The sequence below is a fragment of the Oncorhynchus clarkii genome, chromosome 12 (genome assembly GCF_045791955.1).
Source record: "Oncorhynchus clarkii lewisi isolate Uvic-CL-2024 chromosome 12, UVic_Ocla_1.0, whole genome shotgun sequence".
Taxonomy (NCBI): Eukaryota; Metazoa; Chordata; class Actinopteri; order Salmoniformes; family Salmonidae; genus Oncorhynchus; species Oncorhynchus clarkii.
The window spans coordinates 77,586,766-77,610,096 of record NC_092158.1 but is presented as its reverse complement, the minus strand read 5'-3'; the positions used below and the strand labels follow the sequence as shown (position 1 = coordinate 77,610,096).

General features: G+C 43.0%; 1 protein-coding gene across 2 annotated transcripts in view; it reads left to right on the top strand.

Annotated features, from left to right (window-relative positions):
• Nucleotides 1–4,616: 4,616 nt before the first annotated feature.
• Nucleotides 4,617–23,331, top strand: part of LOC139421370 (phospholipid phosphatase-related protein type 5-like) — a 46,049-nt gene continuing 27,334 nt past the window's right edge. For both annotated transcript variants that reach the window (XM_071172195.1, XM_071172196.1), the window contains exons 1-2: nucleotides 4,617–4,951; nucleotides 9,435–9,562. In XM_071172195.1, coding sequence (XP_071028296.1) covers nucleotides 9,488–9,562 — 75 coding nt within the window. In that variant the 5' untranslated portion in view covers nucleotides 4,617–4,951; nucleotides 9,435–9,487. The remainder of the gene's footprint in view (nucleotides 4,952–9,434; nucleotides 9,563–23,331) is intronic.

The window sequence follows — 23,331 nt, the reverse complement described above, 5'->3', positions numbered from 1 at the left end:
TAGATGGAAAAAAGCTGTCCTTGAAACAGTCTTGATATGTTCTTCAAAAGAGAGATCAGGGTCCAGAGTAACGGCGAGGTCCTTCACAGTTTTATTTGAGACGACTGTACAACCATTAAGATTAATTGTCAGATTCAACAGAAGATCTCTTTGTTTCTTGGGACCTAGAACAAGCATCTCTGTTTTGTCCGAGTTTAAAAGTTGAAAGTTTGCAGCCATCCACTTCCTTATGTCTGAAACACATGCTTCTAGCGAGGGCAATTTTGGGGCTTCACCATGTTTCATTGAAATGTACAGCTGTGTGTCATCCGCATAGCAGTGAAAGTTAACATTATGTTTTCGAATGACATCCCCAAGAGGTAAAATATATAGTGAAAACAATAGCGGTCCTAAAACGGAACCTTGAGGAACACCGAAACTTACAGTTGATTTGTCAGAGGACAAACTATTCACAGAGACAAACTGATATCTTTCCGACAGATAAGATCTAAACCAGGCCAGAACTTGTCCGTGTAGACCAATTTGGGTTTCCAATCTCTCCAAAAGAATGTGGTGATCGATGGTATCTAAAGCAGCACTAAGGTCTAGGAGCACGAGGACAGATGCAGAGCCTCGGTCTGATGCCATTAAAAGGTCATTTACCACCTTCACAAATGCAGTCTCAGTGCTATGATGGGGTCTAAAACCATACTGAAGCATTTCGTATACATTGTTTGTCTTCAGGAAGGCAGTGAGTTGCTGCGCAACAGCCTTTTCTAAAAATTTTGAGAGGAATGGAAGATTCGATATAGGCCGATAGTTTTTTATATTTTCTGGGTCAAGGTTTGGCTTTTTCAAGAGAGGCTTTAGTACTGCCACTTTTAGTGAGTTTGTTACACATCCGGTGGATAGAGAGCCGTTTATTATGTTCAACATAGGAGGGCCAAGCACAGGAAGCATCTCTTTCAGTAGTTTAGTTGGAATAGGGTCCAGTATGCAGCTTGAAGGTTTAGAGGCCATGATTATTTTCATCATTGTGTCAAGAGATATAGTACTAAAACACTTGAGCGTCTCTCTTGATCCTAGGTCCTGGCAGAGTTGTGCAGACTCAGGACAACTGAGCTTTGAAGGAATACGCAGATTTAAAGAGGAGTCCGTAATTTGCTTTCTAATAATCATGATCTTTTCCTCAAAGAAGTTAATGAATTTATCACTGCTGAAGTGAAAGCCATCCTCTCTTGGGGAATGCTGCTTTTTAGTTAGCTTTGCGACAGTGTCAAAAAGGAATTTCGGATTGTTCTTATTTTCCTCAATTAAGTTAGAAAAATAGGATGATCGAGTAGCAGTAACGGCTCTTCGGTACTGCACGGTACTGCCTTTCCAAGCTAGTCGGAAGACTTCCAGTTTGGTGTGGCACCATTTCCGTTCCAATTTTCTGGAAGCTTGCTTCAGAACTCTGGTATTTTCTGTGTACCAGGGAGCTAGTTTCTTATGAGAAATGTTTTTAGTTTTTAGGGGTGCAACTGCATCTAGGGTATTGCGCAAGGTTAAATTGAGTTCCTCAGTTAGGTGGTTAACTGATTTTTATCCTCTGGCGTCCTTGGGTAGACAGAGGGAATCTGGAAGGACATCAAGGAATCTTTGTGTTGTCTGTGAATTTATAGCACGACTTTTGATGTTCCTTGGTTGGGGTCTGAGCAGATTATCTGTTGCAATTGCAAACGTAATAAAATGGTGGTCCGATAGTCCAAGATTATGAGGAAAAACATTAAGATCCACAACATTTATTCCATGGGACAAAACTAGGTCTAGAGTATGACTGTGACAGTGAGTGGGTCCAGAGACATGTTGGACAAAACCCACTGAGTCGATGATGGCTCCGAAAGCCTTTTGGAGTGGGTCTGTGGACTTTTCCATGTGAACATTAAAGTCACCAAAAATTAGAATATTATCTGCTATGACTACAAGGTCCGATAGGAATTCAGGGAACTCAATGAGGAACGCTGTATATGGCCCAGGAGGCCTGTAAACAGTAGCTATAAAAAGTGATTGAGTAGGCTGCATAGATTTCATGACTAGAAGCTCAAAAGACGAAAACGTCATTTTTTGTTTTGTAAATTGAAATTTGCTATCGTAAATGTTAGCAACACCTCCGCCTTTGCGGGATGCACGGGGATATGGTCACTAGTGTAGCCAGGAGGTGAGGCCTCATTTAACACAGTAAATTCATCAGGCTTAAGCCATGTTTCAGTCAGGCCAATCACATCAAGATTATGATCAGTGATTACTTCTTTGACTATAATTGCCTTTGAAGGCAAGTAGCCCTATTTTGAGATGTGAGGTATCATGATCTCTTTCAATAATGACAGGAATGGAGGAGGTCCTTATCCTAGTGAGATTGCTTAGTTTTGCCCAACCTAGGTCGAGGCACAGACACGGTCTCAATGGGGATAGCTGAGCTGACTACACTGACTGTGCTAGTGGCAGACCCCACTATGCTGGCAGGCTGGCTAACAGCCTGCTGCCTGGCCTGCACCCTATTTCATTGTGGAGCTAGAGGAGTTAGAGCCCTGTCTATGTTGGTAGATAAGATGAGAGCACCCCTCCAGCTAGGATGGAGTCCGTCACTCCTCAGCAGGTCAGGCTTGGTCCTGTTTGTGGGTGAGTCCCAGAAAGAGTGCCAATTATCTACAAATTCTATATTTTGGGAGGGGCAGAAAACAGTTTTCAACCAGCGATTGAGTTGTGAGACTCTGCTGTAGAGCTCATCACTCCCCCTAACTGGGAGGGGGCCAGAGACAATTACTTGATGCCGACACATCTTTCTAGCTGATTTACACGCTGAAGCTATGTTGCGCTTGGTGATCTCTGACTGTTTCATCCTAACATCGTTGGTGCCGATGTGGATAACAATATCTCTATACTCTCTACACTCACTACTGTCCAATAAATGTTTCAAAGTGCTAATGAGCATGTGTGAGAAGCTAGGGTTTGAGACTAGACAGAATTGGGTGGGCATAGCGACCTCGGTTTAGTTGGGTCTGTTTGGAAGACGTGTACTATGATTCAGATGTGAGCTGACTGCATTAAAACCCCGCTGGCTACTGAATGAGGACATTCTTCATGCGGTGAAACTGTGAGCCCCAGATCTTCGTATTGTGATCACATAGCAAAGTTTGATGCGTACTTTCATCAATAGCCTGAGCCCACAGTCCCTTCCCCTGGAATGTTACACACACATTAATAATAGGCCAGACTACTGCCATCAAGAATATCAGAGTGTGTCATTGATATTGTTAATGTGATAAGCCTTGGCAAGCACATGTATGTCAACCCCCCTCAATTTAAGGGCTTTATTGGCATGGGAAACATATGTTAATATTGCCAAAGCAAGGGAAGCAGATAATACACAAAAATGAAATAAACAATAAAAATGAACAGTAAACATTACACGCACAAAAGTTCCAAAAGAATAAAGACATTTCAAATGTCATTATGTGCAAATAGTTAAAGTACAAAAGGGAAAATAAATAAACATAAATATGGGTTGTATTTACAATGGTGTTTGTTCTTCACTGGTTGCCCTTTTCAGTGGCAACAGGTCACAAATATTTCTGCTGTGTGGTATTTCACCCAGTAGATATGGGAGTTTATCAAAATGTGGTTTGTTTTCGAATTCTTTGTGGATTTGTGTAATCTGAGGGAAATATGTGTCTCTAATATGGTCATACATTTGGCAGAAGGTTAGGAAGTGCAGCTTAGTTTCCACCTCATTTTGTAGGCAGTGTGCACATAGCCTGTCTTCTCTTGAGAGCCAGGTCTGCCAACGGCGGCCTTTCTCAATAGCAAGGCTATGCTCACTGAGTCTGTACATAGTCAAAGCTTTCCTTAAGTTTGGGTCAGTCACAGTGGTCAGGTATTCTGCCACTGTGTACTCTCTGTTTAGGGCCAAATAGCATTCTAGTTTGCTCAGTTTTTTTACTTCTTTCCCAATGTGTCAAGTAACTATCTTTTTGTTTTCTCATGATTTGGTTGGGTCTAATTGTGTTGCTCTCTCTCTCTCTCTCTCTCTCTTCTCTCTCTCTCTCTCTCTCTCTCTCTCTCTCACTCTCTACACACACTCTGACTCTCCCTTCCACTATAACAGTTCCCCTCTAGCTGTTGACCCTGTCCTGTTTAACAGTGGCAGGCAGGCAGGCAGGCAGCCAGCCCCTATCTCTTATCAGTCCTGACCTGCCATATTAAACCCACACCAGCCCTAGATCAATAGCCATGTATTCATTGGATTGTGTGCCCTGAGGCAGGCAGGCTGCAGCCCGACACAGAGGCACACCTGAGCTCCCTCCCTCCCTCCCTCCCTCCCTCCCTCCCTCCCTCCCTCTCTCTCTCTCTCTCTCTCTCTCTCTCTCTCTCTCTCTCTCTCTCACACACACACCACTCTGTTTGAGTTTTACATCCCCTCCCTCCCTCATTCACTGCGAGAGAGAGGGAGGACAGAGAGAGAGGGATGGAAAGAAACAAGTTTTGAATACAAATTAGCTTCTCTCTAGTGGCACAGATACCACACATCCCCTCTCTCTCTCTTACTCACACGCGAATACACAACCTTCCACACACGCTGCCTCTCGGTCTGTATTGGAAGACAGCGCAGCACATGCAGTAATTCCCGCCACTTAATTGATTAACTGCTTATTTGAAGTGGCTAATTAGATGGGGAGTGTGTTGAGTGTGTGAGGAGGGCTGGGGAGTCGCTAGCTCGCTTTATCTCCGTGCGCGCGTGTGTGAGTGTCTGTCTGAGGAGCTCCGGTACCTCACTTCACTCTGGAGCAGGAGGAGGAGAGAAGAAGAAAAGAGATAGAGAGGCAGCTGGGTGGGGAGATTTTCACAGCACTCTCCCTCATCTGACATGGCCTCCGCGTAGGAATCTGGTGCCACTGCAACAGAGGAGCTAGGCAGCAGCGAGGTGTCTAAGGTAAGAGGGATGGGTTTTACTCTCCTCCGTCTGTTTTCCTCTCTGTCTGCATGGGTTGCAGTATGACGAGCATTAGCATGTTAGCATTGTGTTTTATGTCAATGGTTCAGATTGTGGTTGAAGCAAATGAGAGTGTTTAGGTGTTTATGTGGAGGTGAGGAGTGTTTCACCATGGTATTCCCCAAAGGGAAGCTCTAATAACCTAGCGTTCTGAAATCCTATTAGCCCCCCCGCCCTACCTACACCCTCCACCGCCCTATTAATAGCGTGAAGTGGAATTGTCTCTCTGGCAGGGGGGTAGTGTATGTTTTTATTACCGCAAGTGAAGGAGTGTGCGTGTGGTGTGTGTGTTTATGCGTTCTGCACACTGATATCTGCAGATTCAGCATGTGGTCTGGTTTGAGTGAAACATGTCGGTCAAGAGCAAGGCACACACACTCAACATACTACCATCCTGCATGCTTACTACACACACCTTGGTAATGCACCAAGACAACAAACAGTACAGTGATTAAAGGGACTTGGACTGATCTCTTTGAACGTGATTGGTTATAGGAGAGTATTCAGCAGCACAGGATAGCCACACACAGGTTGAAAGAAAGAAGCAGACAGTGCCATGTAAATGCTGCAGTGGACTGTACAAACACATTGAATATACTACCTTGTACCTCTCTGAGTAGTACTGTGTCAGGGGGATGGCTACATTCAAGGATGAAAGGATCAACCAGACTGCCCTTCAAAAAGTATTCACACCCCTTGACTTTTTACACATTCTGTTATGTGACAGTCTGAATTTAAAATGGATTACATAAAAAAAATTGACACTGGCCTACACACAATACCCCATAATGTTGAAGTGTAAATATGTTTTAAAAATTAATTAAAAATGAAAAGCTAAAATGTCTTGAGTCAATAAGTAGGAGGTTTTCCAATGCCTCACAAAGAAGGGCACCTATTGGTAGATGGGTAAAAAACAGCAGACATTGAATATATCTTTGAGCATGGTGAAGTTATTAATTACACTTTGGATGGTATATCAATACACCTAGTAACTACAAAAATACAGGCAACCATCCTAAGTCAGTAGCTGGAGAGAAGGGAAACGATTCAGGGATTTCACCATGAGGCCAACGGTGACTTTAAAACAATTACAGAGTTTAAAGGCTATGATAGGAGTAAACTGAGGATGTCTCAACAAGATTGTAGCTACTCCAAAATACTAACCTAAATGACAGAGTGAAAAGAAGGAAGCCTGTACAGAGTTCACTTCACATGTTCAAGCATGGTGGTGGCTGCATCATGTTATGGGTATGCTTGTCAAACTAGGGAGTTTTTTAGGATAAAAAGTAATGGAATAGATCCTAAAGAAAAACCTAGTTCAGTCTGCTGAGAGACTGTTGAGATAATGGGAGACAAATTCACCTTTCAGCTGGACAGTAACCTAAAACACAAGGCCAAATATACACTGGAGTTGCTTACCAAGAAGACATTGAATGTTCCTGAGCGGCCTAGTTACAGTTTTGCCTTAAATAGGCTTGAAAGTCTATGACAAGACTTGAAAAGGGCTGTCTAGCAATGAACAACAACCAACTTGACAGAGCTTGAAGAATTTTAAAAAGAGTAATGTACAGATATTTTACAATCCAGGTATGCAAAGCTCTTAGACTTACCCAGAAAGCCTCACAGCTATAATCGCTGCTAAAAGGTGATTCTGACATGTATTGACCCACGGGTTTGAATACAGATGTAAATTAGATATTTCATTTTCTGTAAATTTGCTCAAATGTTTTCACTTTGTCATTATGGGGTATGGGTAAGAAAAATAATATTGGGGTATGAATACTTTCTGAAGGCACTGTACATTGTACTTTGCTATTTTATGTTCATATAGAATATTGCAATATACATCTGTGCAGATGAAATATCTCTGCGCAGTTGTAGTATTTCTCAGTATGTGGTAGAAATAGCTGGACGTGAAGGCAGCCGTGATACAGATTGTAGTGTCCAATTAGCCTTTGTGTCCCCGGGCGGTGTGTGTCTGTACATGTGCCTGTGCGTGTGTGTGTCTGAGGGAGGAGAGTGGACATATGATTTTCTGGGCTCCTCTCCTAAGACTGGGGATTCAGACCAGCAGGATATTGTATAGTTCTCCTCCTTCTCTGTGTCAGCTAACTAGTTACTAGTCTATTCATATTAACAACCTCATCCTCTTTCATTCCCTTCACATGTCCTTTCCTCCTAACCCCCATCTCTCATTCTTTTTCTTGAGTTTTCCAACAATAGTTTTGCCTCCTCCCTCTCTCGTTCCCTGGTATTTTCGTCTCTTCCCTCTCGCTTTTGTGTTTGTGTGTGTGTCTGTGGGCTGCAGTGTCTCAGTGACGACAAGCTGGCTGGGCTCTCTGATGGATGGCAAGCCAATAAGATCAGGACTCCTGTCACCCTGCCTCCCTAATCAGATCAAATCCAGCTGTACTCACGCACACGCAAACACACACACACATACACACACACATGCATGCGCAGGCAGTCATTTGCTATCAAACAACACTCTTTCTCCTATCGCTGGGTAAATTGCCCCTGGTGTCCTACTTTTATCTTCCTCAACAAATCTCCCTCTCCTCCCTTTTCCTGCCCACCCATAAGGTTTCTACAAAATACTATTCTTGTCTATTCGGTATGTAGCACATATGGACACAAAGGCTTTCTCTTTGACAGACACTGTCCCATCTCAAACAGCAACACCTGTGTGCTGACCTGCTCTCTTCCCTCCTCCTGACATCCTGATCTTAGGGACGTTAGACACCCGGCCGTCCACTCAGGCTGCATTACACTTCCCATCTGCTGCTGGGATCAGTAGAGCAGGATCACCAAAATATCCTGTGTGATTTTCCCTTACCTGGGGCCTCAGCTTGTTCACGGTCACAGCTACAAGATGTTTCCTGGCCGGCCACTCAGAGAGAGAGAGAGAGCTCTTTCTAAAAGCAGCCCCGCTTTGCGTTGTTGTCTCTGCTGCTAAGAGCCCAGTCTCATTCCTTATTCATCCTCACAGCCTATTCTCTGACATCCTGCCTGACTGACTGTCAGTGTGGGGGAAAAAGAGAAAGCTTTCCAGCACACAACACTAATTTCCCCAGAATAGAGGTCAATCTGACAACGCCCAGGAAATGGGAACTCTCACAGACCAGATCCAAGCTATAGGATCTCTTCAGGATGACTTCTGGTCCACTTCAGAGGTTGGATGGCCGTAAGAAGGGCCCTGAGTTTCCCCTGACCACCTGACTAGCAATAGCCTATGACTAGGGCCTGAAGTTTTTCCTGTAGTCAGGGAAAACCTCAATTCCGAGCTCAGGAGACTCCTCACTGACTGGGCACAATGTCCCGTTTGCATTGCCCCTATCTGTCTATCTATAAATATAGGACAAAACACAAATAAAGACGAGAGACAACACTACATAACAATACATCACGCAAAGCAGCCACATCTGTCAGTAAGAGTGTCCATGATTGAGTCTTTGAATGAAGAGATGGAGATAAAACTGTCCAGTTTGAGTGTTGTTTGCAGCTTGTTCCAGTCATTAGCTGCAGCAAACTGAAAAGAGGAGCGACCCAGGGATGTATATGCTTTGGGAACCTTTAACAGAATGTGACTGGCAGAATGGGTGTTGTATGTGGAGGATGAGGGCTGCAGTAGATATCTCAGATAGGGGGGAGTGAGGTCTAAGAGGGTTTTTATAAATAAGCATCAACCTTGCAATGGGTATACAGAGATGACCAGTTTACAGAGGAGTATAGAGTGCAGTGATGTGTCCTATAAGGAGCGTTGGTGGCAAATCTGATGGCCGAATGGTAAAGAACATCTAGCCACTCGAGAGCACCTTTACCTGCCATGTAAAGTGTGTAGACATGACATTGAATAAGACACGCAGACAGAGAGTTGTGCCTTGGTTGGAATATAAATAGATGTGAACATAAATGTGATTATGCAAATGTAAAGAGCATATTTCTAATCTAAGACTACTTTGTAGCATGCATCATTAAGATATGCTATTTCCATGTTGTGTTGTGTATTGGCTGGATGTATGTTTATTCTAGCTCATAAAGGTTCCATTCATTATAGTGGCATTCAGTGTTAGACACAATCTGTATTTTCATTTCAGCACTGACTCATCAGGACTGAGGGACTGAGGGAGAGGCTCATTACTGCCCACTGATAGGCTTATATTATACTATTTAGTTGTTTATTTGTGTGTGTTGGGGAGAGTGGGAGGGAGTGTGTGGGTGGGTCTTTGCACTTTGTCTTATGGCCACAGAGGTAACATGTAAGTAAACAAAAGTGTTATTCTGTATAAGAACATCAAGACCCATTGTTCCATCCAACGCTACATTCTTGTCATGGGATAAAACTTAATGTTATACTTTGAGCCTCAAGCTTCCTTTAGATCAAGACAACTCTTACTGACCTGGAATGCTCTTTCCTTCACAGGTGTGAGGAGAGAGAGAGTGCTGGAGAGAGGACAGGAGAGAGAGAACGAGAGAATGATGGCAGCGGAGGAGGAGAAGCCAGGTTTGAAGAGCAGCAGCTCCATCGTTCCCTGCTTCTTGTTTGTTGAGGTGAGTTGCCATGTCTTTCTTTTCCTGATTGGCTAAAATGACACTACTGGGAGGAGCTGATGAACCCTCTGGCTCCTCATGGATCCAGTAGAGCCTCTTCATGCTGTTTGATGATATCTCTTTATGGGGAATTTCCTTTACCCTTAACCTTCCCCATATTCAGTTTCTCACCCCTCTCCGCTCCTCTCAGAGCTCAATGAGCTCCATTCATTCTACTACTTGACCTCAATTGGCTGTTGTCTGCTGTCCAGCCTCCAGGGAACACTTTCATCTTTAGCTTCAGTGGAAAATGTTATAAATATTGTCAGCTCAACACACATCCACCACACTGCCATGGCTGAGACTGAGTAACGTGGATATGGTGGAAAACAGTTGTCATATGGTATAAAATAGTTGTTATAGTATGTAATCTGTTCAGATGGAGCTTCCTGTCTCCACACTGCTACTATATGTGATCTTTGCTCCCTGTTTATATGAGTCTTTGCATCTGATCCATTGAAGTATTGAGTGATATCACAGCTAACTGTGTTTTGTATAGGTACTGGATGCTCTGCACACACTGTCAGGCACACACACACACACACACCGACACAGACTCACATACAGACCCGTATGTAGGCGTGACCCGTAGGCGTGTCCCGTATTGCTGTGGGAGCTACATTACTCAGAGGGTATTGAAGGTCTCTATGCTGCTAGATTATGGTCCACAATAAAAGCACTCCCTTAGTCCACTGTGCCATCCCTCACACATATTAAATGTGAGGTGGAATAGGTGATATTTGAGGTACAAGGTCTTCTGTGTCATGTGAAATATGGAGGTCCATATGTGAGGTGTGATGTATGACATGGAAGGTGAAAAGTATTGTATGAGGAATGAAATGCTATATTATATTGGATGTAAGACCTTGTGGTATTCAGTACAGTTGTAGTGATATGTGGGATTTGTGAAATCATAATGTGCAATATGTGAGGTAGCAGTGAGTGGGTGCAGAAGATGTGACAGTGTGGTCTGACTGAGACCCAACCATTTTAGCTCCTCTGTCCATCTCCCCTGACCCTCTCCCCGTCCCCCTCCCCTTCTCAGGGGTGTGTCACAGACAGACAGTGATTTAGACTGAGCCAGGACCTGCTCTTTTATTTAGACTCACACCTCATCAGCCCGTTTCCATGGAAACCAATCAGTTGGATTCATTTTCTCTCTGTCTCTCTCTCTTCTGCCTCCTTTCATCCACTACCTACCCTCTTATGCAGGCTATAGCCTCTCTCTCTCTCTCTCGCTCCCTGAAAGTCATAGACATTTATTAGATATAGATATCTCCTTCCGTCTCTTCTATCTGAATGTGAATTTCAACATCAATAGAGCTTATACAGGTCAGTTTCTCTCAGCACTGGGATGATACAAAGGATGCATGGAAATGCCATTGTCAGAACACAGACATGCTTTTAGGAAATAATCCACTGTGTGTGTATAAGTAATCAGGTGTAGCAGAGAACACAGCTTTGGGGTTGTAAAGGCCACATTAACATAAACAGTTATCCAGACCAATGGAGGAGGAAATACAAGCCCCTCTGATGGCTTTGGATGTACTGCTATTGGACAACCGGTGCCGTGTGATTGGGGTGTGTGGTGCGTCATGTGACCTAATATTGACCTGTCCTGTCCACACAGGACCATGTATGGGTTGTCACAGATTCAGTTTATGAAGTGTGGGAATGTGTCTTGTATAATGGCTGCGGCTTTAATGTGGAAGCAGGAATAACCTAATAGTTGGAAACATCACCTTCAATGAACAAAAAGAAATAGTCAAATCATATGCTCTACACACACACACTACTCTAATATTAAAAGCAACAATAACCTGTTTTACTCTCAATTTTTCAGATCTTTTACTTGGACTTGAAAATGACTCATTCTGTAATACATGATGTGCTTTACCCTCTTATCGAACATGTCCCACTTTTCTCAGCCACGGTTATGGAATGAATGGTTATGAGTCAGAATCATTGTGACGTTGGAGATTTCCTTGACTGCAGGGGTGTTTGTCTTTGGCATGAGCAGTACTCATAATCGTGTTTGTGTGGGCATCATCTATCTCTCACCACATGCAGTGTGATGAACCTTTCCCCTCTGCGTTTCATGCGAGGACTCTATACCCACCAGAGGGCACTGTTGATGTACTGTAAAGGCTTTCAGAGCTGCTTTTGGAAGCTCAGTAATACTGTTTCGTCGTGGTTTTGTGTGTCTAACCAGAGTCAATTTGTCTTTATATTCTGCTAATATAATTGAATTTAGCCAATGAAGCTCAGTTTTGTTGTGTTGGTTTATTCACAGTAAGGACAAGGAATGGTAATGGTGACAATTTACTGTAATGAATATTCCACATCTGTCCATTTCAAAACGAGTTGCCTTGATTTTAGTAGAATTTTAATTAATGTTCAGAACGCACACACACATACACACACACACACACACACACACACACACACAGCCTCATTAACACTTGAAATAGGTGAAATGACACCTTTCCTTCTCTTTTGCTTCCTCCGTCTCTAAAAATAACCCCAGTGTGTGATGGTGGGTAACACCTGTCGGAGAGAGTCTTTCAAGTGAAGTGCAAAAAGAACACACACACACACATTTTTTTTTAGAGTGCTGTGATCAGCTGGAGCCCTAAGACACAAAGAAAAACAGACTTTTCCTTTGGTTGCCATCTGGTAAATGTCCATTAAAGAGCTGCCCCTGCTTTATGTTCTGGCCTCTGAATCAAAGCAGGGAGAATGCACTCAGCACTCAGCCAGCCAGCCAGCCAGCCAGCCAGCCAGCCCAGCTTGAGGTAGCCACAGCACAGTGTTTTCAGCAGCTCTGCACTGTGGAAGGGAAAGTAGTAGTTCAAGGAAAATAATGAGAGAAGCATGAATGACTGGTGAAAGACTGTCCTATTTCAGAAGTATTTGGACAAATTCATTGTTTGTTTTGCTTTTGTTTCAGATGATGTTGTACAGAATATAAGTGTTTCATGGAAATAATGATGAGTGAGTAAGGTACAGAGGCATAAATATGTATTTGTATATGTACATAAAAAACTATGTATTGGGGGTATGGCCTTTGTGCCTCTAACTTTCTCACTCACCTTTATTCATGATTCATTTATGATTATCTATAATCATAGTAGCATCCGCATTCATGTAGAAGTGGTCGGAAAGACGTATTTGATTCTTATTTAGAATAAAAGTACTCCAAATTGGCACCATACATTATTTACCATTCATTTCTATTGGGCAAAAAATAATCTGAAACCCAACCAAAACAAACAGCAACTACATCCAACAAGTTTGATGCACATCCAACAAGCTTGATGTAATCATTGCTTGTTAGGAATTGAACGTCCTTGAGATGTTTCTACAACTTGATTGGAGTCCACCTGTGGTAAATATCAAATGATTGGACATGATTTGGAAAGGCACACATGACTGCCCGCTTAGAGTTTGCCAAAAGGCACCTACAACTTGAGAAACAAGATTCTCTGGTCTGATGAAACCAAGATCTTTGGCCTGAATGCCTAGCATCACCTCTGGAGGAAATCTGGCACTATCCCTACGGTGAAGCATGGTGGTGGCAGCATCATGCTGTAGGGATGTTTTTCAGCAGCAGGGAGTGGGAGACTAGTCAGGATCGAGGCAAAGATGAACGGAGCAAAGTACAGAGAGATCCTTGATGAAAACCTGCTCCAGAGCAAAGGTTCACCTTCTAACAGGACCACGACCCTAAGCACACAGCAAAGAGCGGCTTTGGGACATGTCTCTGAATGTCCTTGAGTGGCCTAGCCAGAGCCCGGACTTGAACCTCATCGAACATCTCTGGAGAGACCTGAAAATAGCTGTGCAACCTTACAGAGCTTGAGTGGAGAAGAATGGGAGAAACTCTCCAAATACAGGTGTGCCAAGCTTGTATCATCATACCCAAGAAGACTCGAGGCTGTAATCACTGCCAAAGGTGCTTCAACAAAGTACTGAGTAAAGGGTCTGAATACTTATGCAAATATCATATTTCAGTTTTTTATTTCAAGAAAATTCTAAAACCCTGTTTTTGCATTGTCATTAAGGTATTGTGTGTAGATTGATGAGGGAAAAAAACGATTTAATCAATTTTAGAATAAGTCAAGGGGTCTAAATATTTTCTGAATGCACTGTAAGTGAATTTGTCAAAAAACTATGCCTTCACATTTTACTAGGCAAGTCAGTTAAGAACAAATTCTTATTTACAATGACAGCCTACCCCGACTCCCAATCATGGCCGGATGTGATACAGCCTGGATTCGAACCAGGGACTGTAGTAATGCTCTTGCACTGAGATGCAGTGCCTTGGACCACTGCGCTACTCAGGTGCGGTGTGATATTTTACAGTTTATTTCTAAACGGTAAAACATATACAGTGGAGAGAACAAGTATTTGATACACTGCCGATTTTGCAGGTTTTCCTACTTACAAAGCATGTAGAGGTCTGTAATTTTGTATCATAGGTACACTTCAACTGTGAGAGACGGAATCTAAAACAAAAATCCAGAAAATCACATTGTCACATTTCTTTCTCTCTGCATTGTTGGGAATGACACTTAGGTAATCATTTCACTGTTAGTCTGCACCTGTTGTTTTACGAAGTACGTGACGAGTAAAATCGTATTTGATGATTTGAGTTGATTAGAATCTAGATCCATCTCTTTACACTACACAAGTATCTCTCCTGGACCTAGTTTGTGTTATCAAAGAGGCTCTAAAGCTTTCCTGATTGGAGCATTCTACCATTTTGCATTCAGGAAGTTTTTCATTCATTTTTTTATTTCACCTTTATTTAACCAGGTAAGCCAGTTGAGAAAAATATCTCATTTACAACTGCGACCTGGACAAGATAAAGCAAAGCAGTGCGACCAAAAACAACAACACAGAGTTACACATGGGATAAACAAACGTAAAGTCAATAACACAATAGAAAAATCTATGTACAGCGTGTGAAAATGTAGTAAGATTAGGGAGGTAAAGGCAATAAATAGGCAATAGTGGCGAAATAATAACATTTTAGCATTAACACTGGAGTGATAGATGTGCAGATGATGATGTGCAAGTAGAGATACTGGGGTGCAAAAGATCAAAAATACATAACAACATGTGGACGAGTTAGTTGGGTGGGCTATTTTCAGATTTGTTGTGTACAGGTGCAGTGATCGGTAAGCTGATCTGACAGCTGATGCTTAAAGTTAGTGAGGGAGATATAAGTCTCCAGCTTCAGTGATTTTTGCAATTCGTTCCAGTCATTGGCAGCGGAGAACTGGAAGGAAAGGTGGCCAAAGGAGGAGTTGGCTTTGGGGATGACCAGTGAAATATACCTGCTGGAGCACGTGCTACGGGTGGGTGCTGCTATGGTGACCAGTGAGCTGAGATAAGGTGGGGTTTTACCTAGCAAAGACTTATAGATGACCTGGAGCCAGTGGGTTTGGTGACGAATATGAAGCGAGGGCCAGCCAAAGAGAGCATACAGGTTGCAGTGGTAGGTAGTATATGGGGCTTTGGTGACAAAGCCAAAGTCAAGGATCTGTAGAGTAGTCAGTTTTACGAGGGTATGTTTGGCAGCATGAGTGAAGGAGGCGTTGTTGCGAAATAGGAAGCCAATTCTAGATTTAATTTCGACTTAGTGTGAGTCTGGAAGGAGAGTTTACAGTGTAACCAGACACCTAGGTATTTGTAGTTGTCCACATATTCTAAGTCAGAACCGTCCAGAGTAGTGATGCTAGTCAGGTGCGGGCAGCGATCGGTTGAAGAGCATGCATTTCGTTTTACTAGCATTTAAGAGCAGTTGGAGGCCACGGAAAGAGTTTTGTATGGCTTTGAAGCTTGTCTGGAGGTTTGTTAACACAGTGTCTAAAGAAGGGCCAGAAGTATACAGAATGGTGTCGTCTGCGTAGAGGTGGATCAGAGAATCACCAGCAGCAAGAGCGACATCATTGATATATACAGAGAAAAGAGTCGGCCCGAGAATTGAACCCTGTGGTACCCTCATAGAGACTGCCAGAGGTCCGGACAACAGGCCCTCCAAACTCTTTCTGAGAAGTAGTTGGTGAACCAGGCGAGGCAGTCATTTGAGAAACCAAGGCTGTTGAGTCTGCTGATAAGAATGCATTGATTGACAGTCAAAAGCCTTGGCCGGGTCGATGAATACGGCTCCACCGTATTGTCTTTTATTGATGGCGGTTATGATATCGTTTAGGACCTTGAGCATGGCAGAGGTGTACCCATGACCAGCTCGGAAACCAGATTGCATAGCGGGGAAGGTACGGTGGGATTTCGAAATGGTCGGTGATCTGTTTGTTGACTTGGCTTTCGAAGACTTTAGAAAGGCAGGGCAGAATGGATATAGGTCTGTAACAGTTTGGGTCTAGAGTGTCTCCCCCTTTTGAAGAGGGGGATGACCGCGGCAGCTTTCCAATCTTTAGGGATCTCAGACGATATGAAAGAGAAGTGGTTGATTGCTGTCACTGTAGCCAGCTGTCAATCAATCTTCTGTGAATGTGGTCTCTTAGTATCACTTTGTCAAAGTTCCCCATCCTTTTAGTGTTTCATTTATAATACCTCATTTGGGATTAAATGTGTTTCAAAACATAGAATATGTGGAAACACCTTAAGCAGTTGGCTGTATAACTTTCTGCACTCCCCTTTCTCACTCTAGATTTCCATACACCCAGTTCTAATATGGTTAATATGTCTCAGGATATTTCAACATTTCAAATTAGAACCCAACATCGTAGACTGCAGCTTTAACTGCTATTCCTGTGTAATTACATATTTATAAAGGATTTATAAATGTAAAGGTTGTATAAGCCTTCATTCACATACTTTGCAGCTGTGTGTCTACACTCGTAAGAAGCAGGTACTGTGATATGTGCTGTAGCATTAATGTATGGGTTTTTGCAGTGTAATCAGTGTAATGTGGGTACAGGGTCTCCTCCCTGGTCCCACACTATGCAGGGGTGTGGATCTGACTGAATATTTACACCCAGTGATTCATGCCCCCCTGTGTGTGGGTCTGTTTACCAGCCATTATAACACAGTTTACAGCCCCACCCATCCTCACATAGTGTACGACAGAGGCATCACTGGGACAAAAGAAGAGTTATACTGAAAATAGGGCAAGAGGGATTTCATGACAAGAGGGGGAAATCAGAGGCTAAGATAAGAGTTACATGGAAAAGAAAGAGTGGTTGGGAGAGGGAGTGAAGATTGAAAAGCAGAAACAGAGAGAAAGAGATATTTAAAGAAGGAGCCCTAGAGATGTTTTCTGGAGGACGATCTAAGCTCAGCTCACATCTCTCTCTTTTGTACCCATTCTACTCTCCCCCTCCTCCACTCTTTCACACAGATCGGTCATCTCTCTCTTCCTCTCTCGCTCTTACTCTCTCTCCCTCTCCATCTCTCTCTCACTCTCTCTTTTTCACACACACACACACACACACACACACACACACACAGCCCTGAAAGCATGCCAAACTACCAACCTCTCCATGCTACAGTACCTCTCATATGCCAGTTTCACTCTCCTCCCTCTCTCTTCACTCACCCCCTCTCAACCTTTCTCTTTTCCTGTCCCCTCCACTCCCCCGCCATCCCTTCCTCTCTTTCCTCCCTCCATCCATGTACACCTCCTCTTCCTCTGCTTTCCTTTCTTCCTCCCACCACTGGGATCTGTACGGCCCCAACAATGTACAGTGAGACGTACTTCTTGTTCATTTAATCTCCCATCCTTCCTCATCCATCTATTTTACCTCCTCCATCTCCGTTATTTTGCTCTCTCATGCTTTCATGCTCTCTCTCTCTGTCTCTCTCTCTTTCTCTCCATCTCTCTCTCTCTGTTTCTCTCTTTGTCTCTGTCTGTTTCTCTCTCACACTCACACTCTCTCACACTCTCACACACACGTTTCTATTGACTATTTTCTGCGCTGTCAAATAGTCACATGATCAGCTTCTGGCTGGCAGAATGAGCAAAACATATTACCTCTAATGTTGCTAGCTATTCGACATGTGAGTCTGAAATATGTTGAGATGGATCTTATGAAAGAAATGAAGATAAAGAGAGAGAAGGATTGAAGAAAATTACACGTAGCTTTGTTGAAGAAAAATATATCTCCATTCCAGCCTCACTAATCTCCCATTCAGCTCACCTGTTTGTCTGGCACAGGCCTGAGATCAGGATAGACCACAGCCCTGCCAACTCTACTGTAGTCTGTAGCTGAGCTATAATTAACACTGACCTGCTGTCAGCTGCATGGATGGCAACATCTACCTAGGAGAGATTTGGTTGTTGACACACAATAAGAACATAGTAAGTTTTATGTAATGAGGGCAGCACCAACTCCTTAGACTGAGGATGCCAGTGACAACTGTCTCTGTGTTGTTGCATCATGTCTTATAGTGTGGAGGGCAGGAGTGATCTCTCTTCTCCACATGCATTGGTCAGTACCCTGGAGAGGGGTGTGTGTTTTTAAACGTTACACAATGTCCATTTGAGCCCCCCTCCCAGCCCACTTTACAGTCAGTTACAGAGGAGCCTCCATGCTCAACATGCGATTCAGCACACACCAACACACACACAAACACTTGTATGCACATAGGGTAAGGTAAGCAAGTTGAAGGGAATTTTCTTTAATCTACACACTTAGTGAATCATAAAATCATCTGTTATTGTGCCCTCTACCCTCACATAGTGAATGTTGTTTTTGTGACTGTGGAGGGGGGAGAGGGGGAGAGGGGGAGAGAGGGGACTTCTTCTGCTACCACCACCACCCCTAGTCCCGCACCTGTTCCATGCAGTCCCCCTCCTCTCTCCCCATGTCTCCTGTCATGTCTGGGCGGTTCAGTGTAGCGTGTGTGATGGCAGTAGAGTGGAAGGCTGTTGGGGGCTCTTAATGTACAGAATGTGTTTGACGTGGGCCCTTGTGCCCAGCTCTCCATCTGAACCCGCACACCCCACCCAGCAAAACACAAAACTGCTCTTTCAGAGTACACTGCTTTAGCAGCACAAAGGGACATGGCTGTTCCTCCTGAGAAAAACATATTGTACGTTGAGACAAAGCTATGTACAAATATTTCAGCTGACCCTGTGTTAGAGTATGGTGGTCAGTGATAGTGAGCATCACGCTACACAGTCTTGTCCACTCAGCATGGGAGTCCATCTGCAAAGTTGTCCTCTCAGTGGGGGGTGAGGTCTGTCAGCAGAGCTTGGAGTGATGGAGTAAGGTTAGACCGTGTACTGTAAGATGGAGGGAGAGAATGCATCATACATGGAGGCAGAGAAAAGCACTTTGAAAAGCAAACGGCATCTCTACAGATGTAGGATCTTAATTTCCTCATTCTTTTTGTTGCTGAGAATTTTTCTGCCCAGCAGGAAATTAAAACTTGCAAAGTGTATTTGAGTTTTAAAAAGGCTTCTAAAGTTAGTCATTTCCACTGTCAGAATTGATTTTCTCTCACGAAAAATGCATCAACCCCTACAAAAATGTCCACATAATGATTCACATTTTCTGTTGCTGCAGGATTATTTTCCTGCTGCAGAAAACAGACTCAAATTAAGATCCTACATATGGAATCCCCCATACCATTCACAAATCATCATTTAACATACATGACATAGGTTGTTTACAGGCCTGCTTACACATGAATGGCAGGCACACAGGTCAGGAATTGTATATGATGTACTCTTTAGGGAGATACACTGAGTGTACATTAGGAACATTAGGAACACCTGCTCTTTCCATGACATACTGTAGACTGACCAGGTGAATCCAGGTGAAAGCTATGATCCCTTATCGATGCCACTTGTTAAACCCACTTTAATCAGTGTAGATGAAGGGGAGGAGACAGGTTAAAGAAGGATTTTTAAGCCTTGAGACATGGATTGTATATGTGTGCCATTCAGAGGGTGAATGGGCAAGACAAAATATGTAAGTGCCTTTGAACCAGGCAGGTGCCAGGCGTGCCAGTTTGAGTGTATCAAGAACTGCAGTGCTGCTGGGTTTTTCACTCTCAACCGTTTCTCGTGTGTACCAATAATGGTCCACCACCCAAATAACATCCAGCCAACTTGACACAACTGTGGGAAGCACAACTTGGTGTCAAAATGGGCCAGAATCCCTGTGGAACCCTTTCGACACCTTGTAGAGTCCATGGCCCAACGAATCAAGGCTTTCTGAGGGCAAAAGGTGCGACTCAGTATTAGTAAGGTGTTCCTAATGTTTTGTACATTCAGTGTCAACAGCGTGCCCTTACCAACCCAGTCTTGATCTGAGATCTGAGTTCTTGTGTCAGTATTATAGGAAACATGGATTACAATATTTTTTTTATCAAAGGGACAAAAGAAAAGATTTAGGATTACACCCAAGGATTAGGATTAGAATGTGGAGTTAGGATTATGATACATGTTTTATCTGGAAGCTTGGGGTGAGAGTGATGGAGTATTCCCTGAGTTTAGTGGCTTAGTCTAAATGGTGTCTTCAAGTACATTATGTCTTTCTGGTCTGTCCTGAACTTGTAAACACAGATGTACAGCTATGAAATATTCACCAGAGTTAAAACAAAATACGAGTGGAGGAGACGTGGAGAACAATAAACCCTAAGGGGAGACTGAGGGGAGAAAGAGCGAAAGATCGTTTTAGGAGGTGAATCAGGGGTTTGAGAGAGGCGAAGGTAAAGGTTAAGATTTGAGGAAAATGAAGAAAGACAGGACATAAAATGTGACATGTTGAAAGGAAAAGATATACACACAATGTGTAATTCCTAACGTCATACTTAAGCAAGGAGGTGGAACAGTAATTTCAGAAAAGGGCAAAATTGCTTCCTGTCTGTGTCATTTTGAATACTGGTGCTGTGAGGAGGTGTATGACATGCCAGCCTTTGCTGCAAAGGTGAACAGCGAGGTAACTGTGTTCAGCAGTGTTGGTGTCCCGACTGCTACTCAAACTGTGGTCATTGAAGGTAATGACAATTATGTCCCCCTGTGTTTGAGTGCTAACAATGCAAGATCCCGAGCAAGAAAGTATCTCTCTGCGAGGGATGCAGGTGATTTTGAAACGATTCCACCATAAACAACACATAACAGCGCTAGAACAACACTAAAGTGGGACTAGCGAGCACAATAGCTCCCTGAAAAACATCTGATCAGGAGAACATAGTTGTATAACCACAGTCAGGATGCCTGAGCGAATGTCCACTTGCTTAGGCTCGGAAACAGAATAGTTTCAATTGTATTGCTTTTAAACGATTCAGTCTTATGAAACATGCTTAATAACTTAAATTACCTTGAAGGAAATGAAGAGGACAAACTGTTTTGACATCCATCATCACATTAGATAGTCCCTGGCCACGACCCAGAAGTGTGTGACTAAGAATAAAGGAAGAGCGTTCTAGTTGGACGGGTGTGGGGCGCTGTGCTCTGCGGGTGGTCCTCAGCTAACTCCACGTCAATTAACACGTAATCATCTTAGAATAGAGGAGAAGAGGTGCCTGTCACTCTGCAGTGGGCAAGTTCCTCCTCCAGGCTAGAGGAACCCTCATTTCCTGTAAAATAAGAAAATTAAAAAACACCATCCTAACTGAACAGGCTGAAATTCCATGGTTTTTTTTAAACAGCTCTTACACAATAAGTGCATTATCATTTTCACAATTTCAGTGTTATTTTGACCTCATAGAGTTGAAATATCAGGTATTTCTTTGAATTATTATTTTTTTTTTACTATTCTGCCCCTTTTAAAGGATTTTTTTCATACTGGTTGATATTAAAAGGGACCGGCCCACATTGTAAACAGTACTGCCATGTTTCACCTTGTGACCATCACAGGTTAGGAATTATGACTGGTTGACATGAGTTCTGACAGCAGCACAGCTGGACCAGTCAGATACAAGCACATTGGTGTGGGTGAGAGAGAGATATACTGTAGACAGTGATAGAGTGTGAGAGAGGTAGGACGAGAGAGAGAAGCAGAGGGAGGTTGAGGAGGTGTCAGGGTGTAAATAATGTGTCTGAACATCACCAGTCCAACGAGTCAGATGAAAGTGAGACTGGCACAAAAAACAACAAACCCACAACTGGATTTGGACAAGAGGCCACCTGAATGGGAATAATGTCCTCACTACTGTTACTGTGTCTTATTGAACAATGTACTGCTAATACCACAATGCCATACATTATCTCATATGTCTTTAAAATGCATTACCGTGAGATGGACAGTTCTCAGAATGTAATGATTCAAATCCAACCCAGATCCCTCCCAGATCATATGTAAAATAATGGTACGGGAAAATGATATGACTCACTCCTACTTCAAAATATCTCTGTTTCTCTCCAGGCTGTTGGGGATAAAGATACACAAAGAGAGAATCACATTAGCTTGGAATGTGATAAATCAGGGGCTTTGGGTATCATTGTTGATGAGATAATGTTGTATCTGGAATAGCCTACATTATTGCAGATGTGTTACTTAAACATAAACCTACTCCGCATACTCATTGTTAGTATAGAACATACAGTTAATAAACAGTATAATTTAATATATCGCCAATTATAAAGTATATGTTTAGCTCTTATGTATCTTTCAGTGATGCTGCTGGTCATCATTAGTTCTTCATTACTCTTACAATGATCTCCCTTGATGTCACGTCCTGACCTTAGAGATGTTTTATTCTCTATTTTGGTTAGGTCGGGGTGTGACTACGGTGGGCATTCTAGTTTCTTTATTTCTAGGTTGGCCTGGTATGGTTCCCAATCAGAGGCAGCTGTCTATCGTTGTCTCTGATTGGGGATCATACTTAGGCAGCCTTTTCCCACCTGTTTGGTGTGGGATCTTGTTTGTTTATAGTTTCCTTGAGCACTGCATAGCTTCACATTCATTTCTTTCTTCTTTTTTTTTGCCAGTTCACGTTAAATAAAGATGATGAACCCAAACCACGCTGCACCTTGGGCCGATTCTTACAACAACGTTCGTGACACTTGAATCATTCTGAATGAGGACAATATACCTCCACACTTTATGCATTCATAAATCCTGCTGAGAGGAAATGAAATGGCACAATATTGTGAACTCGTCTCTACCGTTATATTCTTCACCATGACAACCGCTCATGGCATAACATGTCTCTCTCTCAAGGGAGGGTAGAGAGAGTGAAGACAAAAAATATATAAATATCTGAGTACCCTAGTGTGTGTGTGTGTGTGTGTGTGTGTGTCGCAGATGTCGGCAGTGTCTATGGTCAGAGGGAGATGGAGCACAGATAATATCCTAAGGGAGTGTGAAGCTGAAACATGTCCCCTCACCCAGCACCATGTCCCTAGCTAAGTGGAAGGAAAGGGCTATTACTATCCCTTCACTTCCCTGATAAACGAGGCCATACAGCTAAGATTTATTGTGGGTATTTGAGTTACAAAGTCAGATGCAGCTCCATTCCACCGTACAGTGTAAATTCCATGTGAAACAAAAAGTCATGTAAAAGTATATTTTGGTCTATTCAATGTGGGGGAAAATATTACATGTAGACACCATTTTCATATATATTTTTTAAACTGTAGGACAACTTGCTATTGAGTTGATATCTCAGTAGTGTATTATTATCTCTGATATCCATGGACCTGCCTATATAAGAAAAAACCCTGGAATCAGACTTTGAACATGTCACAGGGGATGTCAGCTCATATAACTGGTTTGGAGGATGCTTATGATCACATTCACACTACT